General features: G+C 47.0%; 2 protein-coding genes across 3 annotated transcripts in view; one reads left to right on the top strand and one right to left on the bottom strand.

Moving 5' to 3' along the window:
* Ctsb (cathepsin B) overlaps positions 1 to 2,241 on the top strand; it is a 21,687-nt gene extending 19,446 nt beyond the window's left edge. For both annotated transcript variants that reach the window (XM_021202922.1, XM_029541305.1), the window contains 2 exons: positions 810 to 938; positions 1,335 to 2,241. In XM_021202922.1, coding sequence (XP_021058581.1) covers positions 810 to 938; positions 1,335 to 1,432 — 227 coding nt within the window. In that variant the 3' untranslated portion in view covers positions 1,433 to 2,241. The remainder of the gene's footprint in view (positions 1 to 809; positions 939 to 1,334) is intronic.
* Positions 2,242 to 4,150: 1,909 nt separating this feature from the next.
* The window catches only part of Fdft1 (farnesyl-diphosphate farnesyltransferase 1), a 28,846-nt gene continuing 7,097 nt past the window's right edge, over positions 4,151 to 25,899 (bottom strand). Inside the window, exons 2-8 of the mRNA XM_021203092.1 lie at positions 22,975 to 23,072; positions 21,745 to 21,928; positions 17,316 to 17,444; positions 15,437 to 15,628; positions 11,222 to 11,398; positions 10,022 to 10,174; positions 4,151 to 5,973 (exon numbers count right to left, since the gene is read on the bottom strand). Coding sequence (XP_021058751.1) covers positions 5,755 to 5,973; positions 10,022 to 10,174; positions 11,222 to 11,398; positions 15,437 to 15,628; positions 17,316 to 17,444; positions 21,745 to 21,928; positions 22,975 to 23,072 — 1,152 coding nt within the window. The 3' untranslated portion in view covers positions 4,151 to 5,754. The remainder of the gene's footprint in view (positions 5,974 to 10,021; positions 10,175 to 11,221; positions 11,399 to 15,436; positions 15,629 to 17,315; positions 17,445 to 21,744; positions 21,929 to 22,974; positions 23,073 to 25,899) is intronic.

Below are 25,899 nucleotides of genomic sequence, written 5' to 3' on the forward strand. Positions count from 1 at the left end.
AAAAAAAAAAAAAGTATATACACACACATTTTAAGTCAGATATAGTGGCACCCATATGTAATCCCAGCATTCAGGAAGCAGAGGCAGAATTTTGAGGTTTGAGGCCAACTTGGGCTTTTTAGACCATATCTCAAACACACACACACATTTACACACACTTCCATACATATATATACATGCGTGCATGCATACATACATACAACCTATGTGATCTCCTATAGCACGGATACCCCTCGTCATAGATCCTGTTCTACTGCTGTGAAGAGGCACTGCTTTTCTTATTCACTGTTCTGATGCTCTGAAGAGACCCATAACCAAGGAACTCTTAAAAAAGTCAGCATTTAATATGGGCTTACTTACATCTTCAGAGGGCTAGTCCACTATCATCATGGCAGGGAGTGTGGCTCCCCAGACATGCTATGGCTGTAGCTGAGAACTACACCTTGGTGCACAGGTGTATGCATGTATGGGGGCCAAGGGTTACCACAGAGACAGGAGCTCCACCCAACCCCCAGTGACACACAGGACAACTTCCCCTGATCCTTCTGACACTTCTAATCCTTCCATATGGTCCTTCCCTGGTAACAAGTCATTCAAACATTAGCCTGTGGGAGGCACTCTTATTCAAACCACACACCGGAGCTCCCTGATGTGCTCGCCTTAAGGCCCTCCTCCAGCTTTCTAGAGAATTCTGTGTAGGAGACCAGTTGGTTCCTGTCAGCCTATTCTGACTGGGTGGCCAGCTGTCTTGGGAATCTGTGGGCAGGCATTGACCCGTATTCAGTCATAACTGCCTTTTTCTTCTACAGGAGTATATAAGCATGAAGCCGGTGACATGATGGGTGGCCACGCCATCCGCATCCTGGGCTGGGGAGTAGAGAATGGAGTTCCCTACTGGCTGGCAGCCAACTCTTGGAACCTTGACTGGGGTGATAATGGTGAGTGGCAGTCCCCCTCCTCAGACTACATAAGCCGCTAAGGGCCAGAGCATCATAGCACCTTCACTTCTCTGTGGCCTGAGGTGTGGACCTGACTATCTAAATGGATAGATCCTTTGGTCTAGAACCATCTGTGAGCCCCAGAGTTCCACATGGTTTTGTAGACAGTTCTCATTGCATGAACAGCATGTGACGAGAACTGAGGGATGAGCTGGGATGATGCTGGGTGTCAGGTACCTCACCCTGGCTCCTGTGGCCCCAGCACTTAGGATGCTGAGGCTAAAGGCAGAGTGTGTGGCCAGCCTGGGTTGCAGAGTGGAGCATTATATGAACATAGTAAGGGTTAGGCCAAGCTCAGAGCATACTTTGAAAGTACCTACTTTTTCTCCTTCCCAGGCTTCTTTAAAATCCTCCGAGGAGAGAACCACTGTGGAATTGAATCAGAAATTGTGGCTGGAATCCCACGCACTGACCAGTACTGGGGAAGATTCTGATCTGTTTTGACTTCATTGTCTAGTCCTTGGGGACTTTTTCCAAAATTTAGCGACCCTGACAGGGAATGAGATAGACAGGAGAGTCTTTGAGTTCACCTAACACGCATGAAGCTTTTGGCAAGATTTGGACGACTGACCAGAGCTGCCTGCCATCAGAGCTACCCTCCAAGCACTGTCCTTACCTGGCCCTTCTAGCCCATCCCACGACAGTGATCACAGCCTGCCTCCTAGCCTCTCCCTAGACGAGTGTGGTTTGTAGTGCCTGCTGCTGTGGCTCTGCCTGCCATCCCTCCTGCCCCTACCCCAGCATCCGCAGACCCAAGGGCTTTGGCTGCAGGATTTCCAAAAGAATGGACACCAACTTCATGCTGAGGGGACAGATGCCACCCGTCAGCTGCATCTTGAAGCTAGTCACTTCTGGGTCTATGGCAGGCATTGATGGCCCAATGCAATTCTCTGAAGCAAGCTACCTTTTCCCGAGGCATCTGCATCCATCGACATTGGTAATGTGGCCAGCTCTCCTTGGTCCTGTCCTCAGCCGATGCTTATTCAATATGATTTTATGCTTTGTGTACCTCAACTGAGTATGAAAAGAGCTGTACTGGTTTTATAGATCACCCCCAATTGTATGGCTTAAAACAAGCTACATGGTCATGGTTTGCTGGGTGACCGACAGATAACCACAATGAAACTAGTCTGGGAAAAACCTGCTTTTTGTTGTAGTTACCACTTAACCCTGTAATTTAACAAGGAATGACTGTGCCAATAAACCAACTCTCCCTCTGCTTGATATTGGCAGGGTGAACGGTTCTGTGCTGCAGTTTCAAGGCTTTTCTCTCTCCTCCTGGTTTCCTGTCACCCTCAGAAATGCTTCTCAAAACCATACCTGTAACTGCTCACACCTCGGAGCACTTCCTCTGCTTTGAGATAAGGGAGCTACACTTGACATTTTATTAACCAAGGCAGGCACTCACATACTTTCACATATGACCCGGACTGCCATTTTCCTAGAGGTCTACATTTCCCTGGAGTGGGGCCAAAGCTCATACGCCATGTTTAAGTTTTCTGGGTCACTGGATTTCATGGATTTTACAAAAATCATAGTGAAGTATAGTTCAGAGGGAACAGGGAGCCTCTCTAATCAGCATTGGCTTTGTTTTCCTGTGGATCTGTTACTTTTCCTGATAAATGAGAGGGAGGGGCTGGTTCTCTAGAAGCTTGCCTTCCCATGTCGGAATTCAGAACTATATCAAAGCTCTGAATGCCAGACATGTAACTCAGTTTGAGGCAACCTGGCTTGGGTACTGGGGCTTCAGTACTGCAAGGCAGTTCCACCTGTCTCAACTACACCCAATAGTTCCCTCCTACACTTCCTTTCTTGTCTCACCACATGCCTACCTGCAACTCCCTACCTCGCATAGCCAGTGAAGATGAGCTAAGAGGACCTTGGGTATCCTCTAAAGGAGCCCAAGAAACCCATTTTGTTATGGTATGCTTGGGGTGGCTCTAGATGTCTTCCATAACCAGATTCTCCTGTGGGTGATTTCCTATGCTCAAGACAGGAGCTGTCTTCCTTGGGTACTCCGGAGACAGAGGCAAACATCTGGGAGTTTGAGGTCAGACTGGTCTACAATTGACCCTGAAGCTAGGAGCATTTCTTTTTCAGCCTGCCCACAGGGCCCTTTGATGATTCTGTGTTCACACACCCCTACCTTTCTACACATTAGACTAGAACACACCGTTAAAGTCGTGTTGTGTGGTCATCAAACCTGAGCCAGTATGAGTGCCAGGCCTTTGGATCGTCGTTTGTAGCCTGACTAGGTCATTTCAGATGGCCTATGACAAACGGCATTCATGCCGCCCAGGAACTCATTAGGTAACATGCCAGACCAACTTGGTCAGAAGCCTTGTCCCAGATTGATTATAATACAGAACCACAGCCTTAGAGCTCTCACTTCTGCTACCACGGAGCCTGGAAAAGTCAGCAGCAGGGAAAGAGCCTCCAAAGGGCTGTCCCCAACAGGATCTGCAACCAACCAGAGGAAGGTAGAGAGCACATCTTTCTAGTAATCATGTCTAGATATGGAAGGGCCTCTGAGAAAGCACACTTGGTATAGAAACAGCCAGGTGGATAGATCAGATGCTGTAAATTACATTGAGTCAAAAGCGGGCTAGGGATGTCTCTCCATGGTAGTTTGTCCAGCATTTGGTCCAAGCAAGACCCTTGGTTCAGTGCCCAGCAACAAAAAACGGGAGAAAGAGATGTCAGATGTAGACAGTCCAACTAAATGTATTTCTGGATAATGGCATTATAGAAATGCACCATGCTAAATATTTGGATATAAATAGAACTATCTGAAGCTTGTTGTCTTATTTGCTAAGAAGTTCGTTTCAGAGGGTTAGTCTGTCCCCCACTCTTTTAAAAGATGTTACTTATTCATGCAGTTTGAGTGCTCTGTCTTCATGCACATCAGAAGGAATCAGATCTCATAGGTGGTAGTGAGCCACTATGGGGTTGCTGGGAATTGAACTTGGGACCTCTGGAAGATCACTCCGGTGCTGGGCCGTCACTCCAGCCTCCAGGTTTTGTTGTTAGAGACAGTGTCATGTAGCCCAGGCCCACCTCAACTGAGAAGGATCTGGAACTTCAACTCCTCCCTCCACCTACCACATGCTGGGATTACTGGTAAGAGTTGTAGCTTCCAGAAAGACCTTCAGTTTCAACGGGGTGATATTTGTTCAAGGGTGAGAGCAAGTGACCAATGAAGTGAAGTCTCCATGCCCCAGTAATCCAGCAAGGAATCTGTGCTTACAAAGTTGAGTGGACCACTGAACTGGTCACCTCAGGGATGAAGTCAACATGCCCTGCAGGCTGAAGAGGGGAGCAGACTATATGATATGCATGTCTCTGTGGTCTGAGTGTTCCCCAAAGGGTCCTATGCAGGAAGCTTGGTTCACAGAATAACAGGTAGCTGAGGCACTGTTAAAAGGGCTCAATGCTAGTCTTCCAGAGTTAGGGCTCCAGACACCAAGCTCGGTGGACAACAGTGGGGTGGCTCATGCCTGTAACTCTTACATTCAGAAGGCTGAGGCAGTGGGATCACCATTAAGTTCAAGGCTACATAGACTTGCAGGCCAATCTGAGCTACAGTTGCAGTGTACAAGCGTCAGCATGCCAGGTCTTCGACTCCTGATTCCTGTCATGTGCTCTCTCCTGCATGTCCCCTCACCACTGTAGTGTCATTTCTCACAAGGCTATCCCAGGGCTAAAGATTGGGGCCCCTCATCTTGTACTTTCATCCTCCTAAGCTGTAACATAAACCTCTTTCCTTGATAAAGTAGTTGGCCTCAGGTATCTTGTCATACAGGTCAGCATGGTTGCCTAGAGCCTCGCCACCGCTCAAATACTGGTTTTTCAGATACACAGGGTGTCAGAGGCCATCTTGACAATGTAGCCGACTTACCATGCTGCTATTAAAAACCTACCAATATAGAACTGGTTTTCCTGTCATCTTTTGTCTTCAGACTTCAAGACAAACCAAAACAAATGACTGTAGAGGAGGCTGGCGGGGCACAGGACAGTGGCAGGCTGAAGCAGAGAGGTGAATGCACTGCCTGCTTACCTTACCCTCCATCAGCAACACTCTGTTGTGGTGACAGAGGACCGAGTCCCGAGGTCACTAGGCTATCTTTCTGGGATTTCAGGTGAGGTGCACTGGACAAACTCAGTCCTTACAAGGGATTTGAGTATGTTACTGTGTGCATTCATTATACGCTATTACAAAAATCTCAACATCAAAAGCCTTTCCCAGAGGACACGCTTAGGACAAGTGGCCAACAGCACTGATGGGGGCTTAAGCTCCCCCTGGGTGAGAAGGTCAAGCCAGCACTCTCAGAAGCTCGGCAGCATCGCGCAACACAATACCAATGAACACTTCCACGGTCAAGCTCATGAGAAAGACAAGGACCAGTCGCTTCATTGTCTACTGTCATAGTTATTCAAAGGCTGTTTCAAATTAAATAAATCCAATCAGCATTCTAGCCAGGTTCACTAGGCTCCTGTGACCATCACATGTGGCCACACCATCTAAAGTGCAGCAATCAGCATGCTGCCAGTGGCTACAAGAAGCAGAGGACCCACGTCCCAGCCAGCACCAGGCTGCTGAGGTCAAGGTGTCTTTTTCCTCTGCACAGTTCCTAAAGGTCCCAGACTCAGTTCTTCAGATTATAGAGTAGGAGGAAAAATAAGGGAAGTCAAAAGTCCAGCTGGAGGAAAAGGAAAAACCCACTTCACGTGAACTTCCACTTCCAGCTAAACAAATTCAGTGTTCTCTCTGGACATAGTCTTCTGTGACCTGGGACAGGGTGCTCAGGTACTGCCAGCTCAGGGCAGCCAAGAGCATGATAAATGACAGGTAAATGGGGGAGTAGTGGCTTCGGGAGATGAGCTGGCAGTTGGGAAGGTTCTGTGTCCTGATGTTGGAGATGATCTGCTTGGTTTTGCTTGATGATGGGTCGGAGTTGGGGATCCGGTGATAAATCTGTTAAGGAAAGAAGAAAAGGCTACTTAGCACTGCCTCCAGTACTTTACAGACATTTCCCATGGTTTCCTCTAACAATTCTCAGCAGGTAGGTGCTTTAGGTCATGTCACCAAGGACAAAACAGGCTCTAGCCAGGCATGGTGGCGCACGCCTTTAATTCCAGCACTTGGGAGGCAGAGGCGGGCGGATTTCTGAGTTCGAGGCCAGCCTGGTCTACAGAGTGAGTTCCAGGACAGCCAGGGCTAAACAGAGAAACCCTGTCTCGAAAAACCAAAATAAATAAATAAACAAACAAACAAGTAAGCAAGACCAGAGATAGCTCAGTGGGTAAAATCTGACAGAAAGAGACAACCAACTCCTGCAAACTCCTCCAGCCTGCACTTGTGCAATGGTGTGCATATGCTCACATGCATAAATATGTAATACACAAAGCAGCAAGGATGATGGTATTATCAAATTTTCACTATACAATGGATGTTTTTTCCACAAAGGTCATACTAAATGTTCTTTAATTTTGTTAAAGCAGGGCTTTGCTTACACTGCCCAGGCTGCCTGCTCTTTCTACCTCAACCTCCACATGCTGAGATTACAGGTACAATACCACACTTACCTTAGGGGAGGGGGTAAAGATTTTATTTTTAATATCTATCTGTTTTGCTGGTATGTATGTATGTATGTTCATTATGTGTGAGTATGGTGCCTGTGGTAATCTGAAGGGGGCATTCTGAATCCCTTGGAACAGTTGTGAGCTGTCACATAGGAGCTAGGAACTGAACCCAAGCACTCTATACAAGAGTGAGTGTACTTATTAACTGCTGAGCCATCTTTCTAGGCCCTATTATTTTTTAAAGTGTAGGGGAGTAGAGAGATGGCTCAGTGGTTAAGAGTATTTGTGGCTTGTGAAGAGAACCTGGGCTCAGTTCCTGGCACCAACATAAAGAGCCTCAGCAACCTGCGATTCCAGCTCCAGGGACTCAGGCACTCCCTTCTGGCCTCTGCAGGAACCCGCACTCACACGTGACACTCACACAGCTATACACACATATGCAAAAACAAATAAAATAATTTAAAGTTCTGCTTATATCAGCACTATAAAGAAGAGTGAACCCCAAGCTGGGCGTGGTGGCGCATGCCTTTAATCCCAGCACTCCGGAGACAGAGGCAGGTGGATTTCTGAGTTCAAGGCCAGCCTGGTCTACAGAGTGAGTTCCAGGACAGCCAGAGCTATATAGAGAAACCCTGTCTCGAAAAACCAAAAAAAAAAAAAAAAAAAAAAAAAAAGAGGAGTGAACCCCCCTCACACTCCACCTCCTACCCACAGGCTGGGGCCAGTCCTTCCAGCTCTCCCTGCCCATAAAGGCCAGGACAGGCCTGGAAGAGGATGGGGCTGGTCTCTTCCTTCCCTCTGCATACTGATGGGGTGGGGACGATGTTACTTCACTCTGCACTTGCATAATGTGCTGCCTGCCCCAAATGGTGGGGTGATTAGTTAAAGGCTGCAACTCCCAACACTCAGCCAAAATAACACCTTCTCTTTGTAAGCTAAGTCGGGTAGTCCATTATAGCAATGGAAGGCCAATGAGATCAGAACAAAATGCTATATGACCTGCATTTCCCCTTCTATACATGTCCTCCCTTCTGCAGAATGAAGTCCTGCATGACTGGGTTAGAGGCTGACGCAGTTATGAAAGCACAGATAGGCCAGTCTGGATATGTGAGTACTCCAGGGTGTCTCAGGGTTCCATGATGAAGGAAGATGACAACGTCACTTCGAGCTGACATCCAAGGCCTTAGCTGGGTAACAGCCATGAAACACCTCCGTGATAGGAAAGCAGATGAAGACTGAACGCAGAGCAACCCAACACCTCAAGGAGGCCCAGGAGCAGGGAGGGGAGAGGTTAGGTAGCACCACCAGTCACTGCCAAAGCCAGGAAAGCTCCAAGGAGAAAAGAGCCATGGAGTCAAACGACTTGGGGGCTGATTGTGGTTTAAAACACACTGGTTGTTGGGCTTATAATCAGAAAGACCATCAAAATGTTTCTTCCTCTTCTGGGCTATACACACCCAAGTGCTGATTTGTACAGTTAAGGATGGAGGGAGGAAGAAGAGGAAGGGGAGGAGGGGGAGGAGGAGGAAAAAAAAGGCTCAAGAACATGAAAATAATTGCCCTTGCCAAGGAATTCAGTTTGGCAGAGTAGGAGATGCAGGTTTGCCTAAGATAGCAGGGAGAGCTCCTTGTCTGACAGATTATGCAAGCTGCTCTAGCTACCGCTGAAAGGACTGTCCGCCTATGCTGGAGGGCACAGCCACACACACTGCACGTCTCGGTAGGCATTAGGGGCCACTCGGAAGCCTCTTCCTGGTGCCGTCTCAGTACAACTGAGGAGACAGACAGAAGAGACATAACCTCCTTTCCTGTAAGTACGGGATTGATCTGTGAGGAGAAACAAGATCAGATCTAGCTGGCATCTAGACACCTACAGATCAACCTTTCCGTGGACCTCATCTAAGTCTTGACTGGTTTACTGACTTTGAGGCAGTGCCATGTAGCTATGGCTGGCCTCAAATCTACCATATAGGCAAGGATGACCTTGAACTCCTGATCCTCCTACCTCCCCAATGGTGGGATTATACCCATATTCCACCCTGGCCGGTTTACATGGTGGGTGCTAAGGAATCAAACCTAGAGCTTCATGCATGTTAGGCCAGCACTGTTCCAGCTAAGTTAGATTCCAGGCAGCAAGTCCTCATTATAAGGCATCACTGGGAAAATCTCCACAAGGCTGACAGGAAAGCTTGCAATGTTTGAACTTTACAATTTTGATTTTTTTTTCTTCTGTATCAACTTTATTAATACAACCTTTACCCTGCATTTCATTGAAGTAGTTAAAGACAATTAGAAACCCTGGGTCAGAGATCGGCAAGCTTTCTCTTAAAGGGCTAGAAGCTATTTTTAGCTATCTGGGCTACTCTGTTGTAACTACTCAACTCTGCCCTGAAGTTGCAAAAGCAGCCAGCTAAGGAGGGGACACAGTGGCTGAGTGACAACAAACACCGTGCTACCTTTGCCCCTGAGCTCAGCCACCAGCAGCAGCACTTACTCCTAACAGTCAAGGAAGACACAAAACAGAACATGAACTCTAGTGCCCGTGACCTCTTCAAAAAGGACTGTCTAAAATTAGGGACCAGTAAGCTGGGTAATCCCCAAATCTCGCCTGTAGCCCCAGCACTTGGGGGTTGAGGAGGCAGGATTTCAGTGTGTTTAAGACCAGCCCAAGCAGACTCCTCCCCAGTCACACACTGCCACCTACGCGTGCTGGCACAGCCTAGGGTAGCTATGCTTTGCTTTATATGGTGGTTTTGGCATTTGAGTAAGAGTTGCAGGAAAATAAAACAACAAAACCTAAACCACTTAAGAACTGACTGCAAAGCTGGGCATGGTGGCACACGCCTTTAATCCCAGCACTCGGGAAGCAGAGGCAGGCGGATTTCTGAGTTCGAGGCCAGCCTGGTCTTCAAAGTGAGTTCCAGGACAGCCAGGGCTACATAGAGAAACCTGTCTCAAAAAAACAAAACAAAACAAAAGAACTGACTGCAACTTCATAGTCTTACTTTGTCTACGTTCCCCGGGGTGGGGGTGGGGGTGGGTTGAAGTGAGGTCTGTGATATGATAGAACATAACAGACTGTCAGGACATGAGCATTTACAACGAGATTCCCTCAGCCATGCTCTGCCTTAGCTTCCAAAAGCCTCCATGTCACATCCTTCACCCGGCACACATGCTTGGCAGGCCTTGAACATCCTCTCACAGCCCAGGAGACATGATTCTTCCTAGAGGCTTCGGCATACAGTCTGGTTTCATGTCATCGCTAGCATCCTGCAGGGCTCTCTGTGTGTGTTTTCTGATAGGGGACACCAACTACTGTCTTTAAGCTATAACACTAAGTAGTGAGGACTATCTACTATCCAAACATGGTCTGGTTAAACAGCGACATGATTTAATGCATAAAACAGCTACAAATCACCAGACAGTTAAATAAAACCCACCTCTTCTATGTACTGGTATATAATAGCTTTGACAGCAGGCATGTTGGTGGCATCCATCATGAGGGTGACTGCTTGCCCCTTCCGAATCTTCACTACTCCTTTGAATACCTGCTGGTTATTGTAGCAGGCAGCCAGTGTGGCAATGGCCATTACCTACAGGCAACAGGCGAGAGGAGAATCTCAGGTCATGAAGATAGAGCTCATAAATTAAATAGTGAAGCCTTTCTGTGCCAAAGAGCCAATGTGTACCAAGGCAAGCAGCAATACCCAGGAGTGGGCCAGTAAGGCACGAACTCTCCAGCTCCCCTACACTCAACAACAGGGTTATCCTGTCATTTAGCCACAAAGATTCCGTCCTATTTACAAACACAAGTAAATCCAACATTTTCCATACTAAAGCAGTTAGTAGACTCAATATACATTTCAAAATAATAATCTGGAGCAAATTTTGAACTTTATCCTCTTATGGATATAGTCATTATACATTAAAGACAGTGTGAGATGAGAACAAGGGGAGGGAGAGGGTCGTGGCTTCCTGTGCTCAAAAGTAAACGACTCTTGGGCTGATGGAAACCTAGGATGGCCATACAGATTAGCTGACATGGTTTAGAACTGTCAGGGCAAGATCAAGCCAAGCTTCTGAGTGAGTTAATTTAGAAATAACTAGTAAAGGAAGTCAGTAAGTCTCAGAATATATAGCTGCTGGGTCTCCAGGACCAGGCATTGCTATCCTGAGTGCAAAAAAAGGATCACAGAACTTAGGTTAGGGAAGACGTTATTGTGTTTATCTATTCATTCACAGGTGTAGGCAATGCGGGATACCAGCAATCTAACTCTGGAGGCCACTCAGTGGCAAGAGCCCTGGCCTGCTGGGCCACGCCTCCTGTTAACAGCCTTACTCAGCTCAGCCAGCTTGCTGGCCATCTAGACTGAGGCCCAGGCTTATTAGCCTCATCATCTAGCTAGGTTAGAATAGTTGATGAATAAACCCCAGAAGGAATGTTCTGGAACAGTTAACCTTGTCCTGAATGTGACACAAGGACTCTGCTGTGACTCCCTACCTACTCCTGAGATAGGCAGTTAATGATGCTAAGAAGCCATGCCCCTCAACACAACAGAGCAAGACAGAGGCTATACTCTACCAGCCTAAGCACCCCACTTCTTTAGCACCCCATTTCATACCTGCACCCCACTTCATACCTGTGGTATAGCACAGAAGTTAAACACACTTTGGTTCCGGAGCCGGGACAGGTAGGTGATGACGTCGGGGATGTGCTGTAGGGTGTTGGTTATGAGTTCATTCAAGCACTGCACAGCCACATCCATGTTCTCTGGCTTAGCGAAGTCTTCCAGTTTCTTAATGTATCTGCCCCACACCTGGCCAGACAGCAGACACAGAACAAGTCAACAGGTGGAGAGTTTACATGGTTTGTGGGATCCCCTCTGGGGGCCGGAGGGGTTCACTGTAGACCATTTAGAATCTAAGTTTAGCATGTATGGGGGCCTGGGTTCCAGCCTCAGCACCAAAAACCAGCAGCAAAGCATGAATGAGCTGTGCTATGTACAGTGAAAACATTTCACTGTTCACTGAGATCCAGCTGTTTTAGGCTTCAGGTAGCAGCCATTTACAGTGCCCAGTCAAGATCCAATGAATGACAAGAGAGGCAGGGTGGCCCGTGGGAAGGTTCTCTTCTAGATAATGCAGCATGCACCAAGCGTATCATAATGACCGCAGCATATAGAGGTCTCCTGCTAGCAGGGAGGGTGTGAGTCTATTACTGAACACCCCCAGCTACTACGATCAATTCCAGCACCACAAGCCGACTTCCAAACCCAAGACTGCCAATTCCACTAACGAGGCTGTTGAGCAAGAATGTGTAGAGAAATAAGCAACTGCAAGGCAGGGCCATCACCTCCCTAAGCTGTAGAAACCTGAACTTAGAACAGGGTCCTCAGAGCCCTCACTTTCAAAATGTGAAGAGTTCAGTAGTTTGTTCTGGCATAGGGAGTGCCTTGTTTTGTCTTTATTGTTTGCTTGAAACCAGAATCTCATTAAGTAGCCTCAAACTCCCAGTCTCCCAGTTTCTATAATACTGAGATTATAGGTTTGTGGCCACCCTACCTGACCTGGTTTCACGCGTTATAATTTGAAATCATGAAACATGACTCTATTTATTAAAGATCTATTTTTATATAAACTTTAATTTATGTGTCTATGTGTGTGGGTGGTGGGAACCAAGCTCAGGTCCTGTGAGCACATCACGTGCTCTGAACTGTTGAGCCATTGCTCTAGCACCATGTTATCCATTCTTTTTTTTTTTTTTTTTGGTTTTTCGAGACAGGGTTTCTCTGTTTAGCCCTGGCTGTCCTGGAACTCACTTTGTAGACCAGGCTGGACTCGAACTCAGAAATCCACCTGCCTCTGCCTCCTGAGTGCTGGGATTAAAGGCGTGCGCCACCACGCCCAGCTCATGTTATCCATTCTTAATATGTACCCAAATCTAGCCAGACAAAAGGTACCAGATGTTTTGCAGAACCCAGAAAACAAAAAGAAACAAAAACTTAATGAATGTATGAATAAACGTGCTTCAACAATTACCAACACAACACAGGACAAGTCTATTCAATCTATATCCTACTCATGAAATTATTTTAAAGTAGAGCTAGGTTTATTGTTTTATAAATATATTATGAATTCCCAAAGGTTGATCAAGGTTGACCTTAGTTAGGGCCTCATGCATGCTAGGCAAGTGTTCTATCACTGAACTATATCCCCTAACCTAAAACCTTTCTTGTATACATATCAGGTCACATCTAAACATGATTAATACTTAATATAAAATACTCTTCAAATTTACCCTACCCCCACCCCAGTTTGCTCAAATTTAAACAAGATCCACATCCAACATATGCTGGGTACCACTGAGTACCATAGCTGTGAACTTATTGAAGGAAAGGGTGAAAAGGGTGTGCACGTCCTGGAAGACTTCTCAACTTTTCTGTCTCTCCAACTTAATCCCAATAGTGTTCACTCACCCTGCTTTTCTTGTAAATGATAAGTCTGGCAAAAGCACTTCCCTAATGATCTGTGTCATTTGCCTAAGCTGTGCCTCCTGGGAAAATCGCAGCTTGTATGGATCCCTGACAGTCATCAAGCATCAGAGCCCGCAGGCTGAGGGCTCAGTCTACAGGGAAGCTCTCCTAGCTCGGATGTCCGTTGCAAGTCCCAAGTTGTCACCTGTTCAGTACCCATCATGAAGGATGCAGACAACAGGCTAGAGATGCACAGCAAAGCAGTGGGAGAAGGGGCATGGCCCCTCCCTGCCCTCTCCTCTATCCTCTATGCAGGCACCTCCACTTCCTCAGCTATTAAAACTGAACCCGGGGCTGGAGAGATGGCTCAGCGGTTAAGAGCACCCGACTGTTCTTCCAAAGGTCCTGAGTTCAATTCCCAGCAACCACATGGTGGCTCACAACCATCCGTAAATAGATCTGGCGCCCTCTTCTGGAGTGTCTGAAGACAGCTACAGTGTACTTATAATAAATAAATCTTTAAAAAAAAACAAAAACAAAAAACAAAAAACTGAACCCCTGTCCACCTGGGGTTTGGAGACCTCATGATGAGGAAACACTATAAATGAAATCTATGCCATGGTGGCCAATTCATCTCCAGCCCTTCCGTGCTCTGCAGCACCCCTCTCTGTCACAGTTTTCTTTGGAGGAATCGACTGCAGTCACAGAGGGCACACTGAGAGCCCCAATCCTCTACTCACAAACTGTCAGGGGCACACAGCCATTAGCAATCTGACTGCAAAACTCCTTCAGGTCTTCGAAAGCCTCCAGCCTCAACCTTGAGGGCTGTGGGACTGCAAGATGCTATTTCCATACCCAGCCCTGCTATAAAATTATTTTATAATGGGATTACTTTTTTTTCTTTACTTCTTTTTTCTTACCCTGCCCCCCCCCAAGCCCACAGATGGTATTATGGATCTAAACCACAGCCTCATGGATGTTCAAAAGACTGTGCCTCTGAGCTGTATCCCTAAAACCGCAACATGGTTACAGAAACACTGTAGAAAACCTTCCATTTAAAACTATAGCACAGCAGTTTCTGCAGTTTGGTTTTCTCACTGGAGATGACTCCACAGTAGTGTGGCTTTCTATCCTTACTCTCCTGTGACTAGACATTTGAAATGTTGAGAAAGTTTACCTTTACATATAATGCTACAATAAACTGCCTCTCAGGCGGCCCAGTGCCCTGCGGTCTTGCCTAGTGAGAAAAGGCTTCTTGGCGGTCTTCCTTTTCAGGCTGTCTGAGTCGACACTAACACTGAGGACAGGACATTTGTCTCATTTCTCTCACACCTCCAGCCTGTAGTGCAGGTGGGCTCTTCTACCTCACTCCACAGGCTGAGGAACTGGTGCTCATGAGTCACAGGCATGTGAGTCACGCTGTGTCTGTGAGCCTGGGCCAGGACTGTCAGGCTCCTCTTCCTGGGTGGCCATAACTACCTGGGCGTCATCTGACAAGGTCTTTTCCACTTTCCACCATGGAGGCATCACAAGGAGAGCCAGGCAGGAGCCTTTCTCAATCTCTCTACCCACGTCACCTGGGACATGTCAATACCCGACTCTTGTTTTTCTGTGACATGGCTGGTCTCTCCTTGCAATCTGAGCACCTACAAGGCTGGGGCTGGAGAAATCTTGAGTTCAAGCCTACTCCTTTTATATCAGAATATAAATTTTGCATCTGTTATATACATTGCAAATTTCATCATTCTGTGACTTTTTTTCTAATCTAAAAGTTCTTGGCTTTAGGAAAGGATTCTATAAAAAGCAGGAGGAAATCCTGGCATGAACACAGTAAATAATTTTTTCGATGCTCAAGGTTTAATTAAATCGTCTTCTTATATAATGGATATCTGTGTTTTTTTTCCTACCTAGCATCCCTTCTGCCTCCACCCCTGCCCCAAGAGCTGGAGATTTGAACCCACAGCCTTGCCACACACTCTCTTAGCATGAATGATTCCATGAGTCACAACTGCAGCACCTTCTACCCCTCACTGTCAGAGACTTCTTGATCCAATCCATCCCATTTGTGTTGGGCACATCTATGATGCAGGTCTACAGTCAGAGGACTCAGCTGTGGCTGCCTACAGAAACACACTCAGGGAACCACCCGAGCCCCGAGAGCTGGGGTGTTTTGTTGGTTTGCCTGAGATATATCTGTGGCATGGAGGAAGTCTGCCCAGAGAAGAGAAATGGGTCAAAGCCATTCAAAGACCTTGAATCCCTAGATGCAGTCAGTCTACCCAAAACAAATGACTTATTTTAGTCACTTGCTTCCACTGGGTTAGGTGATTGCTTTTTCAGAGTCTAAAACTGTTTTTCCCCAAGTACCCCATTCTCAGTTACCTCCTGAGGCCAAAACTTCCTTCCTTCTTGTTGGTCTTCCAGATAATCACGAATGATATTTGTTTTCTGCAGGAACAGACCCATTGAGTTGGCACACTCTATGTCTTCACCAACTATGGGGTCTTCAAACTCTGAGGCAGAGAATAGACGAGAAAGGCCAATTCCAACCAGCCCAGCAACGTAGTGGCAGTACTGCAAAAGATTACGTAAAGCACTTTAATAATGACACAGAAACATACTTGCTAGGCATCATTAGCTACAAAACAGCAAGTTGAGAGCAGAGTGAGTTCTCCTTTTGATGAAAACACAGCAAGTGCACACACAAGCAAGATGTGAGACGCTGTGCTTCTGACTCCATGTGAGCACTCTGAGGCCAACACCCAGAGGACCTACTGCCATCACCTTCTATCTGGTTGGAACTTCCTTCCCCAAGTACAATGTTTCCTAACCAGCTCTGTGCAGATGGAAAGGGCAAGGTACTGAGTGAGCCATTCAGAGCTGGCTAGACTTATAACTGTTCTAGCTCCCATCACACAGTGACTAACTCAGACAGTATAGCCACAGTTCCAAAGACATCCCTCTGAGTCTGAGGTTCTTGTTTTGTCAGTCAAAGTCTCACTGTGTAACCAGCCCTTCACTTCCTGGAACTCGATATGTAGACCAGGCTAGCCACAAGCTCACAGAGATCTCTATCTCCTGAGTGTAGGGGTTAAAGGCATGTGCCACCATACCTGGCCACGTTTGGGGTTTTGTTTTTGTTTTGTTCAGTTCAGTGCTGGGTTAGAGCCCAGGGTCTGACTACATCCCCTAGACCCACACTGACTTGATGAATATGTCAGGTTTAAACCTAAGCACAGTAAGAAAAAAACAAAACACAAACTCTCTAGGCCTTTAAGAGGCCAGCATGTAAGTGAGCAAGCCACTATGTCAGCTCCTTTGTCCAGATAATCTATTGTAGCCTACCAACCCCTAGCCTGACTTGTACCCTACACTGCTGGTAAGGAACAAGTTTTGGGCAGACAAGCTATTACTGTGTTGGCTTCATGACCTCTCTCTGCACTCTCCCAGGAATATGGACCTGCCCACAGAGGGAGGATGGACGAGGCCCACAGAGACAGCTCAGCTCACCATTCGTCAGCAGTTGCTATGGTTTCAGTGTTGCTGGGAAGTCTCCAGTGCAGCAGTGCTAAGGTAGGGCTGCCTCATGGGAGATGGAGGCCATGATAGCTCCATTCTTATAAATGGACTAGTGAAAGTCATAAATGAGCCTCAGGCTGGGATCTCTTTCTCTCTTTTTCTTTTTCTCTTTCTTTCTCTCTCTCTCTCTCTCTCTCTCTCTCTCTCTCTCTCTCTCTCTCTCTCTCCAATTACAGTGAGAAGAGCAAGAAGGACCTCTCTGGATATGGCTAAACTTCCCAGACCCAGACCGTTGAAAAAGAAGGCATGAAAAACTTGGATACATCTAATGTATCTTCTCTTTTGGCAGTGCTGGGGGTCAAACCCAGAGCTGTAGGCAGTGGGAAGCACTCTACCACTGAGCTACTCCAAAAACAAAAGAAGAAATAACGCCTCTGATGACTCCCACACCAAAGCAGGTGCATACCCAGTACTCTACAATGGAAAGGAAAATGCCAATGACAAACAAATCACTGGTTTTAAATTTTGAAAAGCACGGTTTTTTTCTGTGTTACAGGAAAGTATTTGCCCATTTACCTAAATTTTCATAGCAACTTGGGGACAAGCTTATTATCATGCATTGTCACTGACAGAGCGTTCAGCTGTAAGCTATGTGGTTTTGAGGACTACTCTGTCCTTGGTCTGAGCGTCACCATGGAGACAGCTGGCCATCGACACAGCAGATGTGGACTCAGATACTAACCTTATCCCAGTCCTGTTTGGAGGTCACATCCTTTTCTACAAATTCTGCCATCCCACACCCCATCCTGTGGCAGATGTCATCAATCACTGTTTGATATTTCTCAGCCAAATTTCTAAACTCCAGGGAGATCTGAAATGAGATCACAAAAATAATCAATCAGACACACCAGATGATACACTTCATGGTTCCAGAGAGAAATGCATGACCCTGTGGAGCTCACAGGCCAGTGATAGACAGCCACTTCCCTGGACCTGTCAAGTTCCCAAGGACTCCTGAAGCCAGTGTCTTTCTCACTCCAAGGCCTTATCTTTAAATTACTCAAGAAGTCAGTTTAACTCTATATGTCTGCTGCCCAGTGCCGTCTTCCTTGTAAGCCCGAGATCCATATAAAAATGCAGCAATGACTGGAAATATATTACTACTACACAATTATCTCAAGCTCAAAAAAGCACTTAGAAGTTATCAACATACAACATAAACACAGCAACACTTGTTTTATTTTTGAGTCAAAGAATCACTATGTTGCCCCAGCTGACATCCAACTCAATCCTCCTGCCTCAGGCTCTCTTCAGGTGTGTGCCACCACAGCTGGCCCCTCCATGAAAGTTTATAAATTACAGCTGAGCTGTTATCACGAAACACTGAACTGTGAACAGGTGATGTTATTAAAACCTCATGTGAGAGCTGTGTAAGAGAAGCTAGACACACGTCTCAGGGAGGACAAGGGCATACCAGCTGGCCACAGAGCAGCCATGTCATCTCTGATCAACATCAACTATTAACTCCTCCCTCCTCAAATTACATAAAAATCAGTCTGGTCTTTCAGAACTCTCTTCTTTCTAGGGACAGCTGATCCAAGTCGGAGCCCAAGGGCAACTCCTACAAGGACTGAAACCATCCAACACTCTCTCGGGAGTCAGATCCCTGTGTCTCCCTCCTCAAGACTGTTTGCAGCCACACTGCTGTGGCAAGGGCAGTTCTGTTTATAAGGGACAGCCAGTGAGGACAGGGAAACACCTCAAATAGGCCACCTGATGATCCTTAGTGGCCTTTACAATTTCAAAATTTGGAATTTTTGAATATAATTATAGAATTGAAGCAAATAAGAACAAGAAGTACCCAGTGAAACAGGAACCCTGTCCTGCTGGAACCCCGAGGGAAACGACTTTTTCCTTCAGGCTCTGCAGTGGGACACAGACCACAAGGGCTTCTCCCACCCTTGGAGGATCAAGTCACAAGGAGGGCGAACTCCCAGGTCCCTGTATCACTTGCTGGCCATTCCAAGGACATGCAGACACATTATGGTGACAAGTCTCCTGGGACAATAAAGGCCAAATCCCTAACAGGGCAAGAGGTTTATGGCACTTCCATTGACTTTCAAGGCAAAATCCTCTCCTTAGAGAAGGTCTGGGAAAGGTTATGATTAAAGCCGTTGTTGTTGTTCTAGCCCCTCCCCCTCCCCCTTTTGATACAGGCTTTCATTCCACACTGGAAACTGACAAACTCGTGGTCCTCCTGCCTTTGCTTCTCTGGAATCACTGATGCATACCAACATGCCTGGCAGGTTTAACCTTTTCCCATCCTTTGAGCTTTTTTGTGTTTTCCAGACAAGTTCACATATATCCTGGCCTAAAACACTGCACAACCAAGGCTAGCCTCCAACTCCTACTCCTCCTGCCTCCATTGCTCCACCTCACTCAGCTGCCAATCTTTAGAGAGACACAAGGATCAAGCACGAGACTTCTGAGCACCCTGGGTTTCAATCCTGACTCCCTATTTAGGCAAAGAACTTTTTTTTTCATATCTACATTTTCCTCAGATGCAAAAATGAACAAAGTATAGGTACACCACACACGGTGTAAGTATAAGCCAGGGGTGGTGGCACATTTCAAAGGCTGAGGCAGACAAACAAAAGGCAGCACAGGCTCATTCATGGGCTCTCTGGGCACAGACGTGCATCAAATAAACAGAGTTCACTTGGCTTATTCTCAAAACAAGAGTGCATGCAATATTTAGCGAGCAAGAGAGAGCTAATAAAATTGTCCTCTAAAGTATTTTCTATCTACCCAGCCTTGACAAGCATATTTTGCAAGAACCTGAATCCTTTAGGTTCGAGTTTAAGATGCCTGGTACCTTACAGTTTTGTTCCAAACCAACACACTTCGGTTCCCTTTACTTCTAAAACTATCCCAGGGCCAGGCTTCCCTATAACCTCTCTAAACACACTTTTCCATGTCCTCCTGTTTTAAGATAATTCCCAGAGCCAGAGGGTCTCCCATCCAGGCACGAAACACAACTTTACGATCTTCGCATTCATCAGGACGTAAAAGATTAACCATACATCTGGCCTTTCAGCTCCCTCTCTCTCTCCCTGGGACAGTTCACTGCTTCCAAACTCTCTTGATCAAACAGAAAGAGATCAAGATCAATTTAATGCTCACCTTTGAAACCTTCCAAAGCAGAATATTCTCTTCAATATTCAATATTGGATTGCCACAGGCAAAGGTAGTTGGGCATTACAAGCTTACTAGATGAGGATCTGAAAATTACCCGCTCCCCCAAATGACTTTAGCAGTTTTACATGTTTGCGTTCTTTCTGGTGGGTAGATGGATGAGGCTACCTTAACTTTTTATGATCCATATAATAAAATTATCCCATGATCAGAAAGTCTTTAAAGGGCATAATGTTCCTACATGAAAAGTAGTTTGGTAGCACACACCTTCAATTGCAGCACCAGGAGAAACAAAGGCAGGTAGAGCCCTGTGAGTTCGAGACCAGCCTAGGCTACACGGTCAGCTGCAGACCAGCTAGGGCGACATAGTAAACCTTGCTTCAAAAAAAAAAAAGCAAAATGTATTTTTGGAGACAAATCTAATTACGCAGGAAGTTGGGGTAGTGGGGTAGGAGAGTTATAAGTTCAAGGGCAGCCTAAAACAAAGTGAGTTCATGGTCCTCTTGGGCAAATTACTGAGAAACTGTCTCCAAAGGAAAAAACAGGCAGGCTAAGGATATAGAGCAGTAATAGAGTACCCAGTGATCAGTGGGTCCTGGGTTTCATACCTAGTGCTGAAGAGGAAAAACAACAAAAACAAAACCCACTTCTGTTCCTAAGAAGGTACAACCAAGTGGGTCCCAGCACTTCATCTACATTAGGACGACTCAAAGGCTCACCAGTGGTTGTCAGAGTAACTGAGGTCACTGGTCATCAGGTACCCCAAGGACACCACTGCACCAGTACCTGCCCTAGAGCCTCAGGGTCCTCAGTAACCTGGAGACTTCCTAGGAACTTTCAGAGCACAGCATACTATATTTTGGTCTTTGGTTCTGAAAACATGATCTCAGCAAGTTGGAAACAGCCCATCCTTCTCCAACCTGGCTGGGTTCCCCTTCTCTTCACCCAACTCCCTCCTACACAGAAGTACAGACTAGATTCCTTTATTGTAAAAGTTATGTAAGAACTGTTCTCCAACACTCTAGAACACTATGCACAAGACAAATGCCCTCTCTAGGGTATCAGCAAACACGTGACTTTGCTGAACATGCAAATTCTAGAAGTGAGGTCCATATGCACCATGAACTTTAGGGCCCTAAAGCTTGGGGCTTCACCTATACTCCATCAAGAGCTGATACCTACAGAATACTCAGCTCGTACCAGGCACTGCGCTAAGAACTTTATACAGAAGAAATTATCCAACTCTTATAGTTCTACGAGCACAGATTGGGACACCGAGTCAGAACTCATTTAAGAAAGAGCCAAAGACCTCACCTCAGCTGCTGCAGAAGCCCACACCCCACCCAAAGCTGTGAGCCACATTGAGCAGCGACCCTAAGCTGCCAGCCTCACTGTGGGCTACACTACAGTCACCAGGCCCATGTGATCCAGTCTGGCGATCCACCTTTTTGGGTTTTTTTTTTTTTTTTTGAGACAGGGTTTCTCTGTGTAGTCCTGGCTGTCCTGGAACTCACTCTGTAGACCAGGCTGGCCTGGAACTCAGAAATCCTCCTGCCTCTGCCTCCCAAGTGCTGGGATTAAAGGCGTGCGCCACCACGCCCGGCTCCACCTTTTTGTTTTTTTAATATTCTGACAGTTGTTTTCAGACCTGAAGTGTGAATTTCAGATCCTTCAGTAAGCATGGACCTGGGACTTCTCAATAACAGCCTGAAGCAAGGGTCACAGCCATGCTGCCCTAAGAGGATCACCACTACCAGAACTGGGGAGCTGTTATCGTCTCCACCATACAGAGGGAAACCCGAGGTAGGAAGGGGCTATATACCTCACTACCAATTACCAAGTTAGGATTCCAACCAGAAAAAGTCTGGCTTCAGACTCTCAGCTGCCCTCAGACTGTTCCCATCACCTTTCTCTCAGCTCAGGGGCTGACAACCGCACTGGCAGTTACCGACAGCATTGCCCAGAGAGCCCAGTACCGTGGGGAAGTCCTCCAGCACTTGTCGGTCCTTCTCCTTGCTCTCGGTGAACCGCCACTCTGGGTCATAGAGGAAAGTGTGAAAGTTACACAGCAGTGGGATCTTCTTCTCCACACTGATGGTCATGTCGTCCTCCACTGTGTCCAGGGCTCGGAGAACCAGGTAAAACACACACACGGCGTGCCTATAAAAAACGAAAAGGCTAGAACAGGATACCAAGCATCACTTTTCTTTTTTTTTAATACCTACTTATTTTGTGTGTGTGAATCAATGTGTGTGGTGTGTGAGAGAGCATTGAGTGGGCCCCAGCACATGTGGGAGGTCAGAAGACTTCAGGAAATCAGTCCTCCCTTTCCACTTGCCTGTTCTGAGAACTGAACTCAAGTTGTCGGGCTTGGCAGTGAGCGCTTTATGGGCAAACCCATTTCATCAGCCTGTTTCTTAAATACGTTTCTCTGAATAACATGTAAATCAGGGTGCTTCATGCCTGCCATCTCAACTCTGGAGGCTAAGGCAGGAAGATCCTGAGTTCAGGATGACTGGGATCATAAAGTGACACCCTACTTCAAAAGCTTAACTAAGTAACTAATTTAATTTGTGCCAGGCTATTCTCAAGTTGTCTTACAGGATTAGAAGTGACACCAAAGCCTGCCACACTTAATGATTGTTTTCCTGTTTTAAGTGGGAGTAATGAACTCTCCCACTTATTTATAGAGTAAAATGATAACCTAAGCAGGTGGATGCTACACAGCTAAGAAGACTTTGTACCTTACCAATGCATGGCAGGGACCAAGAGGCAAATGTTTAGAGGGCACTAGGATTTTTGCAGATGGAACACTTTTCAGGACGAATGCTGTGGTGGGCACAGTAACTGCTCTAAACTTTTAAAGACTCGGTGTGCTTGAAATGTAAGGTGACAGACAAAAGCCAAGAAAAATGCCTGGCCTGCTCTCGGGGGCGGGTGCAGGTGCCAGGGATAAATGAAGGTAATCAACATGGCTGCCCCACCCCCTTCTCTGAAAGGGCTGGCCTAAAAGGGCGCTGGGAGATGGCCAGGTGCCTGGAAGGGCATTTGCAAGTAAACACATGAGCGGAGTGGGGGAGGGAGGTAGTCCTGCCTAAGCTACAACAGGGAGCCCATAATTCTAAGTGGTGTGTCAATTTAGCTGCAATGACTCAAAAGTTCCTGGAAAAGCGGGCCGGGCCCCCGAGTCAGGGCTCTCCACTAACCGTATGTCCCCATCCAGTGCCTGGATAACCGCGGCAAAGCTGCGACTGGTCTGATTGAGATACTTGTAGCAGGTCTTCAAGCTGCTGCTGAGTGAGTCCTGTGGGCAGAGAAGACACACCGCGGTGGCAGACGTGGAGCATGAGTGAGGCTGGGGCAGGCAGCTGGCAGCCGGGCTCCGTGCCCGGGACCAGTCCTTGAAAGGCCAGGCGGTGGGGGGCCAGGAGCAGCCCCGTGGGGGTGACCCCGGGGTCTTGGGCGCGGCGACCGGGCTCAGCACCAAGGTCCGCTTGACCAGAGCCATGGCCTTGGTGCTGCTGGCGGCTGCCATGGGAGCGCAGCGCAGAGCCCTTCCTCCATAGGCCCCACTGAGCTGCAAGGCGCCCACCGCAGGGCGGAGATCCGATAGGGCTAACCCTGGTCAGAGTAGAGAAAGCCTCACTCTGCCACACGTGCAGGCCCGGGCCACGCCCCCTGCTGCCGCTGGCCACGCCCTGCAGCAGGAACCCAGCTTATACTCTGGAGCCTGTCCCGTGTCCCCACAAGCTGTGGGGGAGAAAAGAGCGCCCAGGCGCAGCTCTGAGAAGCTGGCTTTCCCTCCCGATGACAGTCTTTCCTAGACTAAACTATCTGTCCTCTGACTCCTTTTACCAACTCAGCTGGACTTTGGTAAACTGAAGTCCTTTTTTTAAGTGGTCAATCTTACTATGTAGCTCTGGCTGTGTACACCAGGCTGGCCTCGAACTTGCTTCTGTAACCCTTTCACCTCTGGATATGGACACACACCCAGCAATCTGTCTTTGCACTGCCCAACCACGACCAACCACGCTGACCCGACCCTCTGAAGCTTCCCTTTGTTAATCTCCAGTTCTTGTGCATAATCAGGACTGAGCTCAGTTCTAGCCTGAAGAGAATCTGGCCTTCAGATTCTCTACTACTGATACTTCAAATACTCTAACTACTGCTGTACTGCTTTGCAGTCCCTAGTCCTGTTAGGTCTCCTGCTGCTGAAAACCTTGCCGTCCGTGTTCACAGAAGCACGCCACCAGGGATGTGCAGTGAACTGGTCTCTGCAAAGGAAAACTCTGCAAGGAGCAGGTTTGGAAGGTTTGGAAGGCGTCTCATTACAAACGGCAGCACAAAACTCCTTTCTGTGTTGTGTGCTGTGCTGTGTGTGCTTTATAAGAACTTTTATGAACAGGAAAACTGAGCTGAAGGTACAGTTCCCACCTGCCCCCTGCACGATCCTACACACTATCTCCACTCATTTTAAGGACTGGGAACACAATTATCTAACGAGGGAGTTGTTTCTGCTGGTAGACAGTCCACAGCTGCACTGCGATGTTAGAGAACCTTGGACCCCGGAGGGTCCTGTGAGCCGGTTTATTTGGATTTCCTAAATTTCCTAATATGTACACACAGGTCTAAAGAGTAAGACTTTCTTTTAAAGAAAAAAAGAATCCTGAGTTTTGTTTTATTGCCATTTCTAATAAAATATATTAGTGAAAACTACTATTTACTGATCAGCATATAAGTAAAATTCAGTCTAGCACATTAACAACCTGTAGAGTTTCAATGAGATAAAGCAATACATTTGCCGACTTTTAAAAGTCACCAACTCCTTCAAAATGTGGAAAGACAAGATTTCACAGGGAAAAAACCTGAATAGCTGTTCTCTTTTGAGACAGTCTTACTCTTGTAGCCCAGACAGTCCTAGAACTCATGGCAATTCTCCTGCCTCAGTCTCTTCACTGCTCAAGTTACAGCTGTGATCTACCATACCCAAGGTGTGCAGCTCTTTGCAAAGCTCACTGTTACCATGCCCCACAAATTTCTTGGCAGTGTTTCTCAACTTATGGGTCCCGACCCCTTTGGGAGTCAATGACCCTTTCTCAGGAGTTGCTGGAGACCGTTGAAAAAGCAGAGATTTACATTACGATTCATAACGGTAGCAAAATTACTGTTATGAAATAGTGAAATAATGTTATGGTTGGGGGTCAGCACAACATGAGGAACTGTATTAAAGGGTCACAACATTACAGAGGTCAGGAACCATGTCTAGCATCTGCTCTCACCAGTACTTGCAAGGAATGCAGAGACAATGGCACTGGGTTTAAAGAGCAGGCTTAGGGAGCACTCCAACACCCCAAACAGACAAGCGGCAGGTCTTGTCAGCAGCACTTGTTTTGTTTCCGGTTCAGTATGTCACCTTAAACAACAGGTCCCTAGAGGTGACCAACAAGAATCCTACTGAGGACGGTACGGCTCTCTGAGTGGATAGCTCTCATGGCTGTGGACTCCCAGTACGTCACAACTACTGACCCTAGAGCCTCCCTGCTTTTCACTGCTGCCTGAAGCTATGTACACATCCTGAACTCTCCAGTGAGGGCAACAGGGCTCAAAGGGCTGAATTCAGGGCAAGGGTACAGACTCCCACCCAGACTGGGGCTCCAGGCTCCAGCTGACAGCTACCAGGTCTACCCCTGCCAGTCCTGCCCTTGTTTTTAATAAGTCAGGTTTGCTTAGGATGGGAAACCCAAAACCTCAGAACCCATGAACCTCAGACTTGGACATCGGGAAGGTTAGTGTTAATAACTATTAACGTATTAGGCACCGCATGCCAAACACAACACAAACATTACCTTTAACCTTTTCTACATGTTTAAGGATGGTATATAGGCTACAGTCCACGCTATCACACAGGGAGCAGGGATCAAAACAAACTACAAGCCTAGATTAGGACCCCAGGATTCCTTAGCAACAATTCGTAAGCAACACAGCCGAATATATAAACCAAACCAAAAAAGAAAAGCCTTGCCCTCAATCAAATCAGGCTCTGCTGCCAAATAATGTTCAGTTAGCCGAGCAGGATGAGCATAGCTGTGACCCAGCACTTGGGAAGCTGAGGCAAAAGATGAAGAAGTTAG

The sequence above is a fragment of the Mus pahari genome, chromosome 8 (genome assembly GCF_900095145.1).
Source record: "Mus pahari chromosome 8, PAHARI_EIJ_v1.1, whole genome shotgun sequence".
NCBI classification, from domain to species: Eukaryota; Metazoa; Chordata; class Mammalia; order Rodentia; family Muridae; genus Mus; species Mus pahari.